The 17977-nt window shown below is 53.6% G+C and overlaps 10 protein-coding genes across 10 annotated transcripts; 3 read left to right on the forward strand and 7 right to left on the reverse strand.

Moving 5' to 3' along the window:
* Window positions 1-328: 328 nt before the first annotated feature.
* On the forward strand, window positions 329-1522 carry BO82DRAFT_432814 (uncharacterized protein; the record flags this gene model as incomplete). Its single annotated transcript, XM_025640819.1, has 1 exon — window positions 329-1522. One exon carries the CDS (start codon window positions 329-331, stop codon window positions 1520-1522), a length of 1194 nt encoding a protein of 397 aa, XP_025491379.1.
* Window positions 1523-2302: 780 nt separating this feature from the next.
* BO82DRAFT_96295 (uncharacterized protein) lies at window positions 2303-2752 on the reverse strand. Its single transcript, XM_025641698.1, has one exon. It carries the CDS (start codon window positions 2638-2640, stop codon window positions 2371-2373), a length of 270 nt encoding a protein of 89 aa, XP_025491380.1. The 5' UTR covers window positions 2641-2752; the 3' UTR covers window positions 2303-2370.
* On the forward strand, window positions 2753-3747 carry BO82DRAFT_96296 (uncharacterized protein). Its single transcript, XM_025641699.1, has one exon. The coding sequence runs from the start codon at window positions 2864-2866 to the stop codon at window positions 3599-3601; it is 738 nt and encodes a 245-aa protein (XP_025491381.1). The 5' UTR covers window positions 2753-2863; the 3' UTR covers window positions 3602-3747.
* A 1218-nt stretch (window positions 3748-4965) lies between these two features.
* Window positions 4966-7384, reverse strand: BO82DRAFT_96300 (uncharacterized protein). The gene is made up of 5 exons (XM_025641700.1): window positions 7177-7384; window positions 7069-7123; window positions 5896-7011; window positions 5550-5839; window positions 4966-5485 (listed from the first exon to the last, which is right to left on the reverse strand). Exons 1-5 carry the CDS (start codon window positions 7316-7318, stop codon window positions 5151-5153), a joined length of 1938 nt encoding a protein of 645 aa, XP_025491382.1. The 5' UTR covers window positions 7319-7384; the 3' UTR covers window positions 4966-5150.
* Window positions 7385-7898: 514 nt separating this feature from the next.
* On the forward strand, window positions 7899-8423 carry BO82DRAFT_375085 (NuoB/complex I 20 kDa subunit family protein; the record flags this gene model as incomplete). Its single annotated transcript, XM_025637457.1, has 2 exons — window positions 7899-7921; window positions 7973-8423. The coding sequence occupies 2 exons, from the start codon at window positions 7899-7901 to the stop codon at window positions 8421-8423; spliced, it is 474 nt and encodes a 157-aa protein (XP_025491383.1).
* A 35-nt stretch (window positions 8424-8458) lies between these two features.
* Window positions 8459-8955, reverse strand: BO82DRAFT_96306 (uncharacterized protein). The gene has a single exon (XM_025641701.1). It carries the CDS (start codon window positions 8764-8766, stop codon window positions 8494-8496), a length of 273 nt encoding a protein of 90 aa, XP_025491384.1. The 5' UTR covers window positions 8767-8955; the 3' UTR covers window positions 8459-8493.
* A 36-nt stretch (window positions 8956-8991) lies between these two features.
* On the reverse strand, window positions 8992-9961 carry BO82DRAFT_354909 (uncharacterized protein). The gene is made up of 2 exons (XM_025635312.1): window positions 9240-9961; window positions 8992-9160 (listed from the first exon to the last, which is right to left on the reverse strand). The coding sequence occupies exons 1-2, from the start codon at window positions 9939-9941 to the stop codon at window positions 9008-9010; spliced, it is 855 nt and encodes a 284-aa protein (XP_025491385.1). The 5' UTR covers window positions 9942-9961; the 3' UTR covers window positions 8992-9007.
* Window positions 9962-10521: 560 nt separating this feature from the next.
* On the reverse strand, window positions 10522-11014 carry BO82DRAFT_402762 (uncharacterized protein; the record flags this gene model as incomplete). Its single annotated transcript, XM_025639338.1, has 4 exons — window positions 10522-10624; window positions 10701-10760; window positions 10817-10890; window positions 10943-11014. The coding sequence occupies 4 exons, from the start codon at window positions 11012-11014 to the stop codon at window positions 10522-10524; spliced, it is 309 nt and encodes a 102-aa protein (XP_025491386.1).
* A 657-nt stretch (window positions 11015-11671) lies between these two features.
* On the reverse strand, window positions 11672-12991 carry BO82DRAFT_383938 (PQ-loop repeat-containing protein). Its single transcript, XM_025638059.1, has 3 exons — window positions 12875-12991; window positions 12568-12819; window positions 11672-12487 (listed from the first exon to the last, which is right to left on the reverse strand). The coding sequence occupies exons 1-3, from the start codon at window positions 12895-12897 to the stop codon at window positions 11932-11934; spliced, it is 831 nt and encodes a 276-aa protein (XP_025491387.1). The 5' UTR covers window positions 12898-12991; the 3' UTR covers window positions 11672-11931.
* A 2419-nt stretch (window positions 12992-15410) lies between these two features.
* Window positions 15411-16263, reverse strand: BO82DRAFT_96353 (uncharacterized protein). Its single transcript, XM_025641702.1, has one exon. The coding sequence runs from the start codon at window positions 16130-16132 to the stop codon at window positions 15611-15613; it is 522 nt and encodes a 173-aa protein (XP_025491388.1). The 5' UTR covers window positions 16133-16263; the 3' UTR covers window positions 15411-15610.
* Between the last annotated feature and the right edge of the window lie 1714 nt (window positions 16264-17977).

Genomic DNA, 17977 nt, shown 5'->3' on the forward strand with positions numbered 1-17977 from the left:
GGGGGGGGGGGGGGGCTTAGCAGTGTTGTGGAGGCAACCTGCCGCTTGTCATCGGCGTTCGACCTCCTGCTAACCATGCCTCCTGAAGCCAGCACAGTAACACAGACCATATCCCAAGTATTGAATTATGATAAGATAGGCACTTTTCGCTTTCGCTCTTCCTCCGTTGTTTAAAAACTTTGGGACTGGTGGTTTGTTTCCAAGGAACGGCAGAATGAGCAAGCAAGCCTCACCCTATATAAACGAGGCGTGAAGCTCCTAGAGGGACTGCATATCCAGACCATTGGAAGGTCAGTGTCACTCAAAACAACACCTTGTGTCCACGCAAATGTCTCTTCGCTTGTTAATAGAAGATTGGTTGGACCCCAAGCAGACGTTTCTGTCTGTGCTCGTCGGGGACTTAGAGGATTTCGTCGAGGAACTATGCCTGGAGTGCGCTCATCCAAGTAAAAGCAAGCGACTAGAACGCTTGCGGCACTTTCAAGCGGATTTACGGGCCCTTTTGGCGCAGTGGGATTGGCTGGTTGACCGTGAGTTGGCGCGCTACTTTCATAGAAGGCTCTTGCAAGAAAGATACGAATCGCTGTGTGGGGATTTGAAGGTTATAAGGCAGTGTTTGGCTCAGAAGCTTACTAACTCGGTCTGGAACAGGCTCTACGTCTATTTCAATCGGTTCCGGAACCGTTTACGCTATCACGGCGTCATGGAGGTCCAAAACAGGCTTTTTCAGGAAGCACTTGCCGGGTCATACCAGGAGGCCGCCAATATGGTCGGTCTCCCGAATGACAACAGCGTCCAGCTCAAGTGGTTCCTTTACGCAGCCTGTGAGGCACGGTACCCACGGGCCGACCCCAGGCTCCGGGTGCGGATCAGCGACCTCATTCTGGCGCGCCGCAGAGTCATTACGCGTCAATCAAGCCACCTTCCGCGCGCGACGGTCGACTTCACTCGCACCATTGAGCTTCCTCCGATCCCCGGGATACTACCTGATAAGCACTTCATTCGGTGTCCTTACTGTGAGCACAGATTTTTATCCCAGAATCTTAGTCAATCGAAGTGGAGACGCCACCTGATGGAAGACTTGCGGCCCTATCTCTGCATGTGGGCGCTGTGTCCACACACGTTCAGCTCCATTGACGCTTGGCTCAACCATCTCAAGGACGCCAAAGCTCACCCTGCGAAGCTTCTGGCTTCATTCTTGAACGAATGCCCCTTCTGTGGTTTTCCTTGCGCCGATTACCAGTGGTCCTCGGTGGAGAAGCTGCTGAGACATATTGCAGAACGTCATCTGGAGGAACTTTTTCTGTTGGCACTTCCGGGGGGCCCGACGGATTTGTTCTCGAATGTCTTTCTGAAAGAAGAGAAGATTAGCCTGGAGCCTTACGAGGCTCTTGAGGCTCACGAGGCTTATTTTATGCCTTTCGGGAGCCCACAGGATGATGAAGTCGAAGAGAGTGTTGATACAGAGGAAGACGACGGCCTGACCTCTGAGGGAGTCCGCTCTCCTCGCTCCTTAATTTAGTGAAGCCTTGTGTTGGCTCTAACTACTCCGTCTCTCTTTCGAAGTGCCGATAGAATGCACCTAGACGTCTTGTGCCCTATGTCGGGAGAGAAAGCGAGGGTTGGGGAGGGCTGACACGTAGAGCTCTATTTCCTTACAATAAAGTATTATTCCCTTTAATGATATTCTCTGCCATTCCAGCGCTTTACACTCAAAAGACATAAATGTCACGTGTGGAGCTGGTTGGTCCCTTTGCCGGAAAGCGGGACAAAAAGCTCTGTCCCCGTCCACCAAACATCCTGCAAAGCCTTACAATGACACAGTGGAGCAACCACAGAACACTAGCAACAGTGGGGACATGATGACGATCAAAGGGAAGGAGGGGGTCTCCCATATGCCATTAACCGTGGGGATGGAGTGGTTCCTTGGTGTATCCCTCCCGGTACCGTTTGTACCCCCGCTGCCGCCGGCCTCTTGAACAAAGAACTGCATATCGGCCCTCACCCTTCCCGCTTTGTGACGTCCACAATAGCGGCGCTCTGGTGAGAAGAGACCAGCGAGCATATTGAATTTATGCTATGTTGTCTGTCAGATGTGCTGAAGACTGGCGATGGATGGGCGGATGGGCACGGATAGCATTGGTGGGTTGTTGACATCCAGAGACCTGCCAAGATTGATATTTCTCTGACTGTCACTACTATCTACAGACAGATGCTCCGAAGGGGCACCTCTGGTCGTCTCACAACAGGGAGCAGGTGCGTGAGTCAGACAAACGCCGCAAGTAGAAAGCAAAACGCGACGCCAACCCCTCAGACATCGCGCCTCTTTGCTCCGGCCTGCAAACGAGGTCGATGCAGCCCCCCCTTCTTCTATTCAGGTCTTGCGTAGTCTCTAATATGCCTTGCGCAGCTATAGAAGAAGAGAATGAATGTGACCAAATGCATATAAACAGACATAAACAATCCCTCGTCATCAGTATCAGCGATCTGAAGAAGCAGAACAATTCGATTCCCATGTCCTATCCTTTCTGTTGGGCGCTGACAACCACTTCCAAGCATGGCAAGTTCCAACACCGACACCGACACCAACCCCAATTCTACATGTCGGTGCGTAACCAGAAGGGTGGTCTGCGGGGTCATCAACAAGCTTGTAGGTTGGTTTGTATGGTTGTTCGGAGACGGGTCAATCTTAGAAGCACAGAAGAAACTCTTAGAATCCAAGGTTGAAGCAGAAGCCGAGGTTTTCAGAAAGGCACTCTTGAATGACAACCGATTGCTTGCGACAAGCGTAAGTGAAGAGTGATGGCATCAATGTGGTTGGCGTGGTCTCTGGAACAACACTGATCGCAATTAGGGCTCTATAATGATAGCTGCTAGCGTCGCGCTACTTTCGCACACGAGTGCCAGCCAAACGCACCCGGCAACGCACTGTTTCCTGTTATTCGGCATTGTGTTCTCCATACTTGGGGTTCAACATGCCCTGAAGGAGTCGAGGGTCTTAGCTTTGCTCGTGAAACCATCAGATCTGAAAGATTGGGTGAGAAGAGGAACGCTTGGCGGCGACGAGAACAATATCAAGACCAACAACAGCTCAACCACCCAAAGCCAAGGCCAAGGCCTGAGTGGCCAACAAAGTTCCCAGCAATCCCCTGGGCGGGCGGAGGCTGGAGGATCCCAAAGCTCACGGGTCCAAGAGCGCGGTGCTTTGGCGGCGTCGATCCCGGGCGCATTTTCCTCTTTCGCGTTCCACTCGGTCCTGGTGGGCTGCGGTGTGCATTTAGGGACAGTTCGCAGTCCAGACGATAAAACATCGCCACCTCTGCGCAACAGGCCACAGTTTATTGCCTTCATAATCGCCCTAGGGATTGGCTACTTGCTACACAAACTCTATAGCGTTGGCCTTCCCAAAACTTACGGTCAGATTTCTGAGGAGCCAGACGCAGGGGTGCAGTCACCGCAACAACAGACCACAGTCAATCGGTCGTCATCGCGTCAAGCCCACGATGTTCACGGCGAAGAAGTCGAACGCCTCGCAAGCAATCAATCGCAGAGGGCCGAGGTTGAACGCGTTCGGTCACCCGATTCTCGCGCGGAAAGATGAATGAGTGGGACTGAAAGCGATTCTACCTACCGTCGTGAAGCTAGAGGTAGTCTCGCCCTTTTTGCATCGTCCAGATGCTAATTAGCATACACGCAAGCAGGAAGCGTCGGTAGGTTTTTTGGACTGCAGTTGTTCGAGTTCTCTGGTCGCTTTGTACTGCGCGGGCTTTTGGATTTTACCTTGTAATGTGTTGGCATTCCTCAGATTAAATAACGTTAAAGGATGTTAGATGGTGATCACCATAAGTGCTTCTTGTTCCATGGCGTTTCGGATTCGAACTGAAAGTGGTTGATGCCGACATCGGATCACCCCCTCCCTCTTTCCAAGATGATAATGAGCTTTTGCCTGTCAATAAAGCGGGCGGTGAACTCCCGCGAGGTCCGATATTTGGCCGAGACGACGATGTTCTCAGAACAGACAGCAGCCACCCGAAGATGGTGCTGCTCTTTCTTGCCCCTTGGATGTGATCATATTGAGTCTTCACGCCGACTGCTGGGCTTTAGAACTGCCAGAGGGCTTCCACAATCCCTTGTTTCGACTGCTGTCCCTCCCGCACTCCGTCCGGGACTTTCCTAATTAATGGGACGAGACCCAGGTTCATTTCCCACGACATGGCTTGGATCCTATCACCTTACCCCAATGAAGGATGGATGCATGATGTGTGGTTGGGATCACGATCGTGTAGAAAGAGGCGACCATACTAGAGGGTTCTGGACTTCTGCCAGAAGCCATCTTAAGAGTGCTGACGCACGACGAGTTGGTAGATTTGCCTCCCAGCGGGAGAGCTACATCGATGGAACACGTTTGTTTGTGTTCTGCAAAGTCACGAAGTGAAACAGTTCAACCAGCCTTGACATCTGTTGGGAAATCATGTTCTTACTTCCACTCCCCATGGACAGCCAGTGTCATGCCACTGTCCCCACCGGTCGGTGTACTGGACCCTGAATTGTCATTGAACCGTTCGATGGTCTGCCTGCAAAGACCCGAAGCGTTGTACCTATCGTGATCCTCAGATGCCGAATTGAGGGATGGGATTTCAATCCTGACCAGCTCGATGACTAAGCCCCCACCCCCCTCCTCCTCAAACGGTGTACCTCGCACTTGACGGCGTCTCTTCCAATTCTCCCTGCTTGTTAGGGGGATCATTCCCCGTTGGAGCACCTGCTCTATGTTCTCCATGCTATCTTCGCACGGTCGTCCTCTGATACACCCTGATATGTTCTTCGCAGAAGTGTGAATAGCCTCACCTTAACCCCATCATTTTGAGATTTCTATCTCTCCATCGGTATCAGTGCACGAACGACTACCTTCTAGGCTTGGAAGCCAAATCTACCTGAGGGCGGTGAGAGCCAACTGGCCGCAGGAGGCGGCAGAATCCTGTCAAAGGTACTGTTACCAATTTAGTACAGTGAGTACCTACGTACAAATGAATAGCTGTGTCGGAGATCTGTGCTCGAGCACAGAGAAAGGAAGCTTGGGGAAGATAGGGGTGATAGAATTTCCAGCTTATGCTCTGGTGCATCCTCATCAAGCCCGAAGTCCTCACCCATCAGTGGCTCATCGTCAGTCTGTCCACCAGACGACGAAAGCTATCGTGGTGGTCGTCATGGCTGCTGCTGCTGCTGTTGGTGGTGGTGGTAGTGGTGGTGTATTCTGGCACGGCAACGGACGGATGCCTGACGAGGGCCTTGGCCACCCACCAGTACTCGACCGCATGGATGATGAACCCGGCCCGTTTCGTGCTGGGTGAATCCGACGCGCCGCGGGACAAATCATCCCAGTGGGCCTTCCATCGGTCCAAGCCCCGCTCGACCGCATTGAAAATCCCGGGTTCGTCCGTGAGGGCGTGGACGGCCAGCAAATCGAACAGGACACATTGGAGTGCTGCAGTTCTGTTAGCCAAGCCACACGGGTGCGAGGATTCCGGAATCGAACCGACCCCACTTACCCGACAGAACGAGAAACGACCCAAGGACTGTGCTAGGGAGGTAATCTTCACGGTGGGGGTCGCGACCTTCGGCCCGCATCAGGTCACGCAGGACGGATCGGACCCGGCGGGGTTTACGCCCTGGCTCGCTGGGGACGGCGGCGAGCTGCTCGAATTCTGTGGCATCACGGGCGTTGAACAGGTCGTCCCGCTCAGGGATCGCGAAGAGTACCTCCTCGATCCGGAGCTGGGTCGGGTAGCGGAAGAAGATAACGCAGTAGCAGTCTAGGAGGTAGATGCCGGCCATGACGCTGATGCAGCTTCGTCAGTTTGGTATGCACTACGCGTAGGGGCAGATGTCACGAACCGAACAAGCCCCTCTCGGAGCAGGTATGCGTCCCGGCCAGAGACGTTGGGAATACAGTCGTTCGTGATCTGGTTCAGGTTCAGCATGCGGATGGCGCTGAAGAGCGCTGGCAGGCGTTGCAGGCGGACTCGTCGGATGCTGTCCGGGTCATGCTTGTACGCCTGCAGAGTCACCACGAGCATCGCGGCTTGGATGGTTTCTAGAGTCCTGGCGTCGTTCAGGGCGTTGATGCCTGGATGGATTAACTGCTGGAAAGACGGGCCGCTGAATATAAGGTGTTCGGTGATGCTGGAGTACATTTCTAGATCACTGCCATTGTACGGTGAGGTGTAGACCGCTCCGAGGAGCACCATGGTTAGGATGAGAAGCGTGGATGCTTTGCTCAAGCGAAAGGTTGCGGGGTTAATGAAGTGGTTGTGGAAGGCGTTGTCGAAAAAGGCTTCAAGAAATTTGGCGATGTTCGGCGGCGAGAAGAGCTGCTTCGCTCTGTCTATGTCCATCAGTCGTTCTTCTGAGAGATACTGACGATTTGCCAACAGAGATAAAATCTTGGACGACGTGTTTTCGAGCTCCCTCAAGTCAAACCGGTCTCCCGGAGCAGCGTGTAGGCTGCAGGCGGTATCCAAAGTAGCAGTGTTGATGAATGATTTGAACAGGCTTTCCCAGGATTCGGTGATGATGGGAGGGTGGTGGGATTGATGGTTCACGACACAGCAACCGGACCTCGAGTCTGCGGGGTTGCACTGAGACAGCAGTCGGAGACTCTCGTATCTTGATTCGTTCTCGACATCCGTATAATGCAGGAGGAAGGGTATTGACAGTTTGACAGACTGAGAGATGGGCGTCGCTGGGCTCGGGGTAGCGAGGCTCCCGGGCAATTGCTGGCTTGGAAGCCTGTTGGGAGAGATGGATTTGTGGGACTGCTGATGCGTACGGGCGAATGAGCATACAAAGCCCCTTTGCAGACAGGCCTCGCACGGGCAGTCCCCGTCGCAGAATGATCGAGCTGTAGCGCAGGCATTGCAGGCCTTCCGCTTTCTTCCCGGCTTGCCATGGTCGGGAGGTTGCCAGTCACCACCCTTCTTACATGTTCTGAGATGGCGACGTAGAACGTCCCTGCATGTAGAGAGTAAGGTCAGCTGGATCTTTCAGAGTGTATTGGAGGTCTTATACCTTCTCCGATATACACCACCACAGTGATTGCAAGTCAGCTTGGCTACCGGCACATCTAACTAGGGTTCAGATCTTGTCCGGGAATACTGTAAGAATGGGGTGGCTTACGGCTCGCTTCGTGTCGTCGCAGGTGGCTCTTAGTGGTGAATACTTTGTTGCAGATGCTACAAGCCACTGTAGTCTGTGCGTCGCGTGTAGAGAGCGAGAGAGAATTGAGATTGGATGGTTCTCGAATGCCTTTTGACGACATAATAAGAGGAGTTTGAAACGTTTAGGTGTATGAGGCAAAGAGAGAGTCGGATTCTGAGAGGGAGAGTGAGTGGGAGCTGAGATCGAAAAAAAGCCCAAGTGGGGCCCGGCGGGAAGACCTTACGACTTCCGGGATTCTAGTCGGGAAATCCCACATGCTGGTCGGAAAACCCACATCAAATGGAAATGTATACTATGCCCAGCCCAGTGCTCATCATCCCCTACCACTTTACCATTTCCCATTTCCTGAGCCCACCGGTAAAAGTCAGCATATATTCATTTAGTACAAGCAACTTCCCCCACCACTTTCGACATGTATCTGTTACGTTCAAGTCATCCACGGATTCTCAATCATGGTACTGTACGCCAACATGAAGAACTTTGGGCCATTCCGCTGACCTCAATATATCCCCGTCTCTCGTTCAGCAGTCGCATCTCTATTCTTTCGATTGCGCGCGCAATCAACTTACATGACGCACTCCCCTCGCGCCCTCCCCTCAGTCAACACATTCAATCGCTCGATGCATACAGATAGCAGCACCCCACCACCATCCACCTCTCTCTCGACCGAAAAACGACCCATGAACGTAGCCGAGCACGTCCTGTACGCAACCACCCTTACCCCCCTTAGGATCTTCGCACTGACCTCCCAAAGGACCACCTTCGACCAGATCGTCAACTGGGCGCGACAGGGCTCCCTCTGGCCGCTCAGCTTCGGGCTGGCCTGCTGCGCCCTCGAGATGATGCACGTGTCGATGCCGCGCTACGACCAGGACCGGCTGGGGATCATCTTCCGGGCGTCGCCGCGCCAGGCGGACGTGATGATCGTGGCGGGCACGGTCACCAACAAGATGGCGCCCGCGCTGCGGCAGTGCTACGACCAGATGGCCGAGCCCCGCTGGGTGATCAGCATGGGCAGCTGCGCCAACGGCGGCGGCTACTACCACTACAGCTACAGCGTCGTGCGCGGAGTCGACCGCCTCGTCCCCGTGGACGTGTACATCCCCGGCTGCCCGCCGACGGCCGAGGCCACCCTCTACGGGGTGTTTCAGCTGCAGAAGAAGATGCGGCGCACGAAGGTCACCCGGATGTGGTATCGGCGGTGAGGGTGGTTGTTGCCTCAAGGATGGAAACACTTTTCTTTCTGCGGTGTTGTTTGTTTCGTATGTTCATGGTTTACTGGGGTGTCGATTTGAGTAATTGGGATAGGCACATAGATGGGCAATTGCATTGTATTTGCGTTGTGCAACGTCGAAATGTTTCTGGTGCGTGACAGACAAGGCTATCCGAAGTTGCCCAATCGCAGAAGGTTACTTGCACGCTCCGACGAGTCAGTAAAGGTGAGCAACAATCCATGATCCTAACAGGTGACTGGGTATTGAGAAGCAATGTAATTGACTCAACTTGACTGACAATGTGGCAACATAAGAGTTGGGAACAATGTCTCATATCGTGTTGAAATGGAAGATGGGAGGTCGGTAAATCAAGTCCAGCTCGGTGACCCTAAGTCAGGAGCGGGAAGCGTGAAAGAAAGCCAAACGGGAAAACTCGGAGATCATGAACCACCAAAGAATGGCGAAGACTTGACGCGGGTCAGTACAGTACAGCACATACCTTGAAAACCAGCCCTAACCTTCGCCCACCCCCTCCCCCACTCTCCCAGCACAACCCACATCCCACCATGCACCCTCTACCCGGGACTATAAATATCCTCATTCTCGATAACAAGTCGGCGATCCAACCTCTTCAAAGCAGAAAGCCTCTCCGCAAACCGCTCCAACGCGCCGGGAAACACCCTCGCACGGTCCAGAAACGCCACCGTCTCAACATTCGGGAATCTTGTCTGTATGTCCAAAAGTCACCTAGTCAGCTCATCCGCCATCATCATCATCATCCCGCACAGGTGAAGACAAGAAACCCACTGGAATCTCCTCAAACAACGCCTTCCACTCCGCATGCCGCACGCAGTACGTATCCGGCCACGACTCGAACCGCGGATCGATCTCCAGCACCCTGACCTGGCCACCCCGCACCGGCGGCACACACGACAATTCACCCCCGCCCGCCCCGGGACACACCAAGGTGACAGACTCTAGCCGGGGAAACTCGACCTCGCGCAGTGCTGCGCCGTAATACTGCGTGACCGGCTCGGCGGCGGTGACGAGGCGGGCGCGCGTCACCATCGCAGCGTACATCTGTCGGCGCGCAGGGTCGGCAATCCGCGCCAGGCGGTCGAGGAGGTCGTTGCTGCTGTGCGAGCACTCGAGGTCGTCGCGCCAGAGCACGGGGAGGGTCGTGGCCGACCAGTGGCGGCTAACGAGGGCGCAGCGGTAGAGGGCGCCTGCGCGGGTGTAGTGGTATGTGGATTCGTGCTCGTCTGCGTCCTCGTCCCAGGTGGTGTCGGCGATTGAGGCTTGGTCGTCGTCGACGTCGATGCTTGTCTCTTTGGGAGGGTCGTCGCAGTCGTCGGCGGATAGGGTGGGGGTGGATTCTGGGGGGAGGGGTGCGCGCGTGGTGGGCCAGGTGTTAAGCGTGTCGGCGTGGATCCAGGCGATTATCTCAGTGAGGATCTCGGGGAGGAAGAGGGCGCGCTGGGTGGCTGGTGTCTGTGCGGGTGGATCCATGGTTGATGTATGGATTTGGAAGTGCGACGGGAACAGGCGGCGGGGTGTATCCTTTTCAGTGGTGTTGCGATGCAAGTATATCCTGCACGATTGCACGCGGGGTCGGATGAGGCTGACGCTAACAGCCGAGTGAGTCACACAATATATTGAGCTTGGACCCACTATAGGACTGCCGTGTATAGGTTTAGGTTGTGCTAGTGCAACAGGGAGGGTGCATGGGTTACACAGTGGCTGCATTACGGAGCACTGCATCGCGCGTGGTGCGACGGGTGTACTCATGCAACACGGATCGCTCTCTCCGATTGTGGTGCGGCGTATGTGAGTAACCGATGGGAATCGTGTTAGGAGCCGCAATGATGTCGAAGCACTCGGATCTCCAGACTTTGGAGATTTTCAACAAGGAACAGAGCCTCAGAGATCCGCTTATAGTGTCACTTAGGTCTATCGCGCCCTGGGCAAGGATAGCTCGGGAAGAGATTGGGGCAAAAGAGGAATTTCAATTTTTACAAGAACAGAAGGCTATCGGTACAAAGAGATTTTGTCGATGTCCGAAAGTCCAGCCTGGTGTCTGGACCAGGATCTATTTCAGGCACCGGGCGCTCTGCGCCGGGGCTCCGATGTCGTATCTGAGCGAGGCGCTATCGCGCTTGAGCGGGATAGGCTCCTGAGCACAGCTCGGCTCGCTGTCGGAAGGCAGGTGGTCAGAAGCAAAGTAAAACAAAAAGTATAGCCCAACCTGAGCTTCGGTGGAACCCTTACCGATACAGTTGGCATGTCATGCCAGGAATCAGCTCAACAGAATTGATGACACCCGCGGGTCTATACATCGTAGCGTTAGCACAACCTCCATAGTAAGTAAGGCAGCCTGCTCCTACGTCGTAATGCAAGATCCATCCCCATTGCTGTGAACGTAAGGCCCGAGGAAGTGGTCCTGGGCGAAGAGTCCGGCCTGCGTGGATGTTAGTCTCGTCATCGCATTCCTCCAGTTGAAGACCACTAACCTGGGTCGAGGAGTAGGCCAAGGCGGGAACAATGGCAGCCAAGGCACTGGACAAGAAGAGGGCAAACTTCATTTTGGCGGTGATGGTGGAGGTCGGTGTTGATCTTGTTGTTGTCGGGGTTGTGGAGGCGGTTGTCGACGTCGATGTGAATGATGATCCTCTATTTGCCACATGCAACCGACGCGGATTTATAGCAATTTGACTAGGAGTGGTTTCGACGCGGGACCTCGCGGTTTGTTTGTGTTTTGTCGACCGTACATGGAAGTATGCAAATCGCAATTCGGTCTTCATATTTTGTGTCACATAAAACTCAGGCCCAGGGGGGCTTTTGGGCCACACACGGCTGCAGGGAGAACAAGGAGCCGTGCGGAAATAGACTCCCCGTCCAACCAAGCCGACTTTCCGCGGTCTTAGTATGGTATGCAGCGTTCCGATCGGGGTTGCCGATCCCTTGCTCCTGACCTATGAAGGGCGGCGCAGGTGGAGGAACTCCCCGCAACACAGTGCGATATCCGCGCGTACATGTGGGATAGGATGCTTGTTATTGCATTTCCAAGGGTAAACAAATTTTCCCTCTTAGCAATTGGTCATATGAGACCACTCAGTATTGTTGGCGGAGATACTTGGGCGTCTTTCTGTAGCCGTCCAAGCATACTCCAGACCAAAACGAGGGTGAAGATTGAAGGGGGTCGAGGGGTGGAATGGTCAAGTAAGCACTTGTTAATTCATCTGAAACCAGGGCGGCGAGGATATGCTTGCAAAGAAAACAGCTGATGGATCTCAATCAAGGACTCTACAATCGAAGACAAGACATCTATGCACCTCCACTCTATTGGCATCCAATACATGTCTTGAATTAGGTCAGAGAAGGGGTGGATTTGCCCCAGGAGCAACCGACCCAAGAACGCGGTACCCGGTGCAAATCTGGTGGGACCCTTCACGGCCTGATCTGCGTGTCAGACTGTCCTTGACACAACAAGGCTTCCTTATTACCTGCTCGCCAGCAAAGGCTCGGTTTCCCCTGCGGTAGCCTCCAAAGCGCCGACGACAGCACGTCTCCGCGCCGCCAGCAAGAACAAGAGCCCCTGTCCGACCGCGAAAATCAGACTGTCCACCGCCGGCCACCCCACCCACAGGAACCAAGCATAGACCAACGGCCAAGACAGCGGATAGTCGTCTGGGAAAGGTGGACTGGTGACCCGAAAAGGCCAGGCCCCCGCCAACAGCAGAAACACAACCGCCTGAGCACCCAGTCCCCGCACACTGATGCCACTGTGGTGGTGTGGTCCTGGACGAAGCAGGGTGACCGCCTGACACAGAAACGCTCCCAGACTGAGCCACGTCACCGCCGGGTTGACGTAGAGTAGATGGCAGCCGCTGAAGATCGCGTGTGTTAGGTCAGCCTCCGGGTCTTGGTAGAGCAACACGATGAGTAACGCCCCTGGTGCGAGGGAGATGGCGAGGAAGATGCCGTAGAGAGTTGACGCGTAGATCTTTCGTCCGCGGGATAGTCCGGGGGATGGATACCAGAGACACATGCCAAATCTTTGGGGTCAGTTCTGGTGTGTAAATCCCATGAGTGGCCCTTGAGCCTTATGGGAAATTCAACTGGTCGCAATACTTACTGAAGAACGAAAAGCACCCAGACAGTGGCAAGTTGGCAGAAGTTCAGCCAGTCGCCCCAGGACTTGGGGTTGTCGATGAAGAAGTCTGCGCCATGGGGGAGACTGACGTAGATCAGACCGACGAGGAACTGTTCCGTAGCGCAGATGGTGTTGAGGACGACGAAAAAGAGCGACAGGCCTGAGGTGTCCTTCTTGGATCGGGTGAGATGGAGTTGGGGGAGAAATGAGTAGATGGTCAGGCCGAGGCCGATGCTAATGAAGGCAGTCTGTTTAGTATGGACGATGTGTCAACACGGATTGGACATACATGCGAAACACGTTATGCAGCATTGGGGCCGCCGATTTTGTTACCGGGCATAACAACCGTGGACGAACTTTGGGTGAAATTTCAGCACATGAATCGAAGCTCCCAGCTTAAGGGGCATGATAATGTATTTAGATTCAATCTTGCGACTGGTGGTCCAATCTAATTTAAATTAGCCACTGTGCTAGTCAAGCTAGTCAATGCATCGTTACAAAGTGGCTACTTGTACACTCTCGCTGCTGTCGATTAATCATCATATTGTACTTTGCTTTGCGACATCTAGCAGTGGTATTTGACTCTGTGATATCCAGCATTGATAATCGGAGAATTACTATCAGCAGGGTCTTGTAGAGGGGACGCAATGGAATTGTACACAATGAAAACAAAACAAGCCAAGTCATGCCCAGCTTCTCGCTTCTGGATCATCGAGGTGCTCTTCTAACGTCATTGGCCTGTTGAATTTGGAGTCAGATTTTAGTGAGATTACGGGGACCATTTCCCGGGTTGCACAATGCATGGCCGTCTACTCCGTACAGGCTTATAGTTAAAAGGGTCCTAAGCGGGAATCCGGGTAGAAGCGGCCGGTAAGTTAGGATTCGCTTGAACTGTGATCGCACTCCACTGCTGACAGGGTCTTGAATGCAGGGATGATGAAGGACACTCTTGACACCTAATCTAGGTCTGATTTGATTTCGCAGCAACACGGAGCGTAATGTCTACACTGGGCGGTGTATCATTGACAACATGAATCCCCGGCAAAAGTTCTTGCCGGCTGCCGGCCTTTTTCTGCCTCTGCCTTCCGCTCAGGGCGGATAAATGTTGCATATGTGATCTATTTTTAGCCCAAATGCTATCCACGGGGCTTCGTAATCATACACACATTAGTTAGTTAAGTCGATCTGGTTATTCAATTGGAGATGCCAGAACTGTGATAGTATCATCGATGTAGTCAGTCTTGAATGGTCACTCGAATCAAGCTTGGATAACAGGGACTGTCCCGTCAATGTTTTGTTAAACCATCTGAGCGACCACGCTATCCCTGACCTCGGCAGGTCCCTGAGCCGACCAAATCATGTATTCGTGGATTCGACCAGCCATTGTGCCACAATATCGAAGTGGATCGATGACTGTAGCCCGTCCATCTCATTTTCTGGGCTAGAGTAACGTGACTATCCTTGGATACAAATTTCTTAGTCATTACCCCATAACTTACTCCCCTCGTGTACTATATATATCTCACGTCACGCGGCACTCGATCATCGCACGTTCTCAACGACATTGCACTGGGAACCGAACCACCGTCCCACAGTGGCAACACCAGCACGTCAGCTGTCCCCTTGCTGGACGTTATGTAAGTGTGTACTATAAAAATCCCATCACAGCCACCACGCACCCTCCCCACCGGATCGTCAAAGACCCGACCCTGCAGATCCGGCAATCTGTTTCAGCTGGAATGACACCATCCGGATTGATCAGCGGCGTCTACCCCACACCTAGACCTCCAGCCCCAGGTACAGTACATGTACACATCAGGTCCGTTGATCATGGATCAGAGCAGGGGTACGGGTACGTAACCCTAGTCGTTCGTGCTCAATAGTCCTCCTGAATACTCGTACTTTCTCCAGTAGCTATACCTATGATTCGCGGGACTAGCACTCTGTAGCACCATTGCCTATCGGTGACTTTACCCATGATTGAAACCCATAAAGTAAAGAACTGAGAATAGCACTTCCCGAGTAGGAGTACTCGTACTAGATAGATAAGTTAACCGCCGCGACTCAATCGCACCAACAGACCTAATCCGCCGGAAAACCAAGCGAGGCCGCCCCGGGAATCCTTCCCCGTAGCACCACTTCAGATCCCGGAAGAACGAGACCCCGATAGGGAGGGGGGATTTACCCGCGGCGATCCGGTCTCGCTCATTTGCTGGGCTGGTGACCGCCCCGTGTCCGCCCGATCGACCCGGTAGCGGGTTTGCGGGTTCCAGTCTTTCTCCCCCCCCCTATTCCCCTTTTGTGGGATGTGTTGTTTCGGGGGAAGCTATTTCTGGCGAGGACTGATTTCTCATGTTCTAGAAGGTATTTGGCTTCGTATTCGTAAGGCTGCATCGCGAGGTTTGCGTTGGTGTGGGATCTGAAGTGTGATTGATGATCGAGCTTGGATTTGTGGGGGTTTGGTGGCTAGAAGGAGAAGGAGAATGTTGTGTTGGAAAGTGTATTCATCATTATTGGTTCTTCCCTTGCACGGCAAAGGGAAGGTCTGATCTATGCTCTATAGGACATGGACGCTCTAGGTGGTATATTCTAATAACAGGAGTGAACGCTAGACAGGATGGGTGACGCCGAGATAGTGGAACAAAGGAGACAAGGAAATATTAGGAAGGAGTTTTAGGCCGTGATCTTGAAGCCCTGCTTCGTCATGGTGGAGGAGGAGGAGGAGGATGATGATGATGAGGTGGAGGGAGTCTGTCCGAGACGATGAGGATACTCGAAGCTCTCAATCGGATGAAAGCGCGTCAGTAGCGGATGTACTGACGGGAAGTATGAGTGATCCTGTGGAGGAGTCGGTCTGGATTGGAGCAGACGAATTGCCGATGGAGTCGCAGGTGGAGAGACACCGGACACGGCGTGGTTCCCTGGGTCTGGTGAGGACCGTGATGGGTGGTTGTTTTGATAGAAATATTGAGTTGATCAAGCGCGATGAGACGTGGTCGAGATTGAGTGAAGAATAGGTTTGAGTTTAACAAGCGACAACAGGCACTCCGGATTGAGACCAGTGCACACTGCCACTCCGGCGGGAGAAAATCTTCTCCATGCACCGGCGGCCCTTGTCGAGGAGGCTCTTCTTCTCGGTGGGCTCCGGGGCCCATTTGATGGACGGGGTCTTCACGGCGGTCGACTTGACAGCTGCCGACTTCACCGGGGCAGGAGCCGCGGACAAGGGCTTGGAGCCGCGGCGGGAGCGCCGGGATGGGACGGGCAGGTCGTTGTCGAGGTCATCGTCGCTGTCGCTGCCCATGGAGCGGATGTGGACCTGGATGTCCCGCTTGACGAGCTCCATGGACTTCTCATGGACGCGGGCATGGCCGAGGCACCGGCGCAGATCGGGCTGCTTGGCGCTGCTTTCGTGTTCATACTTCTCGCCGGAAACGAGACAGAGATGGAGATGGAGCGAGGATTTGGTCGCGAAGGGGGAGCGACGCTGAGGGCGCACGGGTGGAGGAGTCGGTTTGGCGAAGAGGAAGGAAGAGGTGTAGGACATTGTAGGTTTAGACCTTGGGTGGACGAGAGACTCGATAGTGGTGTGTAGTGTATGTATGTACGCAGGCACTACTCCGTCACCCAAAGGGCGGGGAGAGTCAAGGTGAATTGGTGTTGGTTTGGAGAGGAAAGGAAACGTAGAGCTGCTTGTTTGGTTGACAGTTTTCCCTTCCCTGGACTGCCGGACCTTGAGAGTCTATATAGGGTCCCAGGGGAAGGAAAGCCAGCTTGCGATAAGAACAAGAAAAGAAAGGCCGAACAGGTCATGGGGTGAGCAAAAGTCTGCTTGCCAGGGCTCTAGAACTTCCCCGGTGGATCAGTGGGTGGATCCGCCCATCGGTGGCCGACTGTTCCAGCCCTGCCATCAGGCCGACAAACCCCTCGACCGCCACTGCCCAACTGCACAAAATTGCTCAGGAACCACTCGGTGACAATGGATCATGAAACGTTAATGATAATGCACGGTCAGGGCCACTGCCAATCAGTGAGTGGCGTCACACCCATGCGATACAGGCACGCAGGCACACAGGCAGGCACCGGGACTGATGGCAACCACTTCACCAGCCAGTCATTCAATAAGGTTTCCTACACTGGAAGAGGGAAAGATGTCCGTGCACGGGCACGTGGGTCTGATAAGCGATTCATAATGCATTTGGTGTTCATTTTTTATTTTTGGGGCCGGGTGGAGCCCTCGGAGTGTGTGGCTTTGAAACCTGGAAGTCTCGAGCATCGACGCGACAGCTCGATCACCTTCACAACTCACCAGGTGTACGAATCTTTGGCGCAGAGTCAACGACTCCACCACAGTAGTGCTGACGTTCCCTTTTGCTGGTGCCCCTCCTTCCCCTCTCCCACCCCGTCCACTAGATGGTGTCATCAGAGTGGCAATTTTGAGCGGCCAGATTGACACTGAGTCACTGAGTCACCGCTCATTGACGCGATGCGGGTGCGTAATTTCTTCTAATTGTGTGCTGTGCCTGGACCAAAGACTATTCCATGAGGGTCTTAGACTGAGGGATGGCGTCAGAGAGCCGGCTCCATCCCACAATCCTCAATCAATAGTCTCATGTCTGTGTGTGACTGAGGGTGATGCATTATCAACTTCGGGATGGGGGAGGTGTCAATCCTCGGACCGGCCAACGGAATCGGGCCCCCGATAAGAAACCGGTTTAGCGTGTCTGGTGCAGCTCGCAAGCTACCCTCCCTGCAAGCATGGGAGTTTCCGATCAGCAGATCGACACTCGCTCAACCGTACTTCCCTGCTGGAGGTGATCTGGTTTCTGCAATCTGCAGCCTGCAGTATGCTGGTGGCTTATAACTCGGTGAACCTCCCCCCTCCTACTGTGTGTGATCTATACTATCTGTCTGTCTGCATGAACACCTTTACCTGCATTTTATTCACATTTATCTTATTCTGGCGCCAACTCCGGTCGCAAAGGCCAAAAACCACATTTTCATCCGCTTATTGTCGGCGTGGCACGAGTTATGTAATCTCCGCGCACAACGCTGGCGCTGGTTAGGTAAGGTTAACTTTGTTTATTTTTTCCTACCTCATGCGCCATCCTACCCGTCGCATCGCTTCAACAGGACTGATCCATGATGGCGACACAACCTGCTCCTTTGGGCGAAAAACAACCCACGCAGTGGAGGAAAAGTTATGACTCGGGTGAGCAGGTGGTGGCTTGCCATTGCCCCTCCTCCCTTCCTCCCCGATGGTCAATGCATCGCGTCTATCGTTTGAATGCGTGATTTTTTTTTTCCCTTTGGTCTGCAAAACTCTATCACCGAGGAACAAGCAAGTCTTTTTTTTAAGTTAGTTGTACTCCGTCCTCCGTAGGGAGTCGAG

This window comes from Aspergillus uvarum (genome assembly GCF_003184745.1).
Source record: "Aspergillus uvarum CBS 121591 unplaced genomic scaffold BO82scaffold_31, whole genome shotgun sequence".
In the NCBI taxonomy this organism is placed as follows: domain Eukaryota; kingdom Fungi; phylum Ascomycota; class Eurotiomycetes; order Eurotiales; family Aspergillaceae; genus Aspergillus; species Aspergillus uvarum.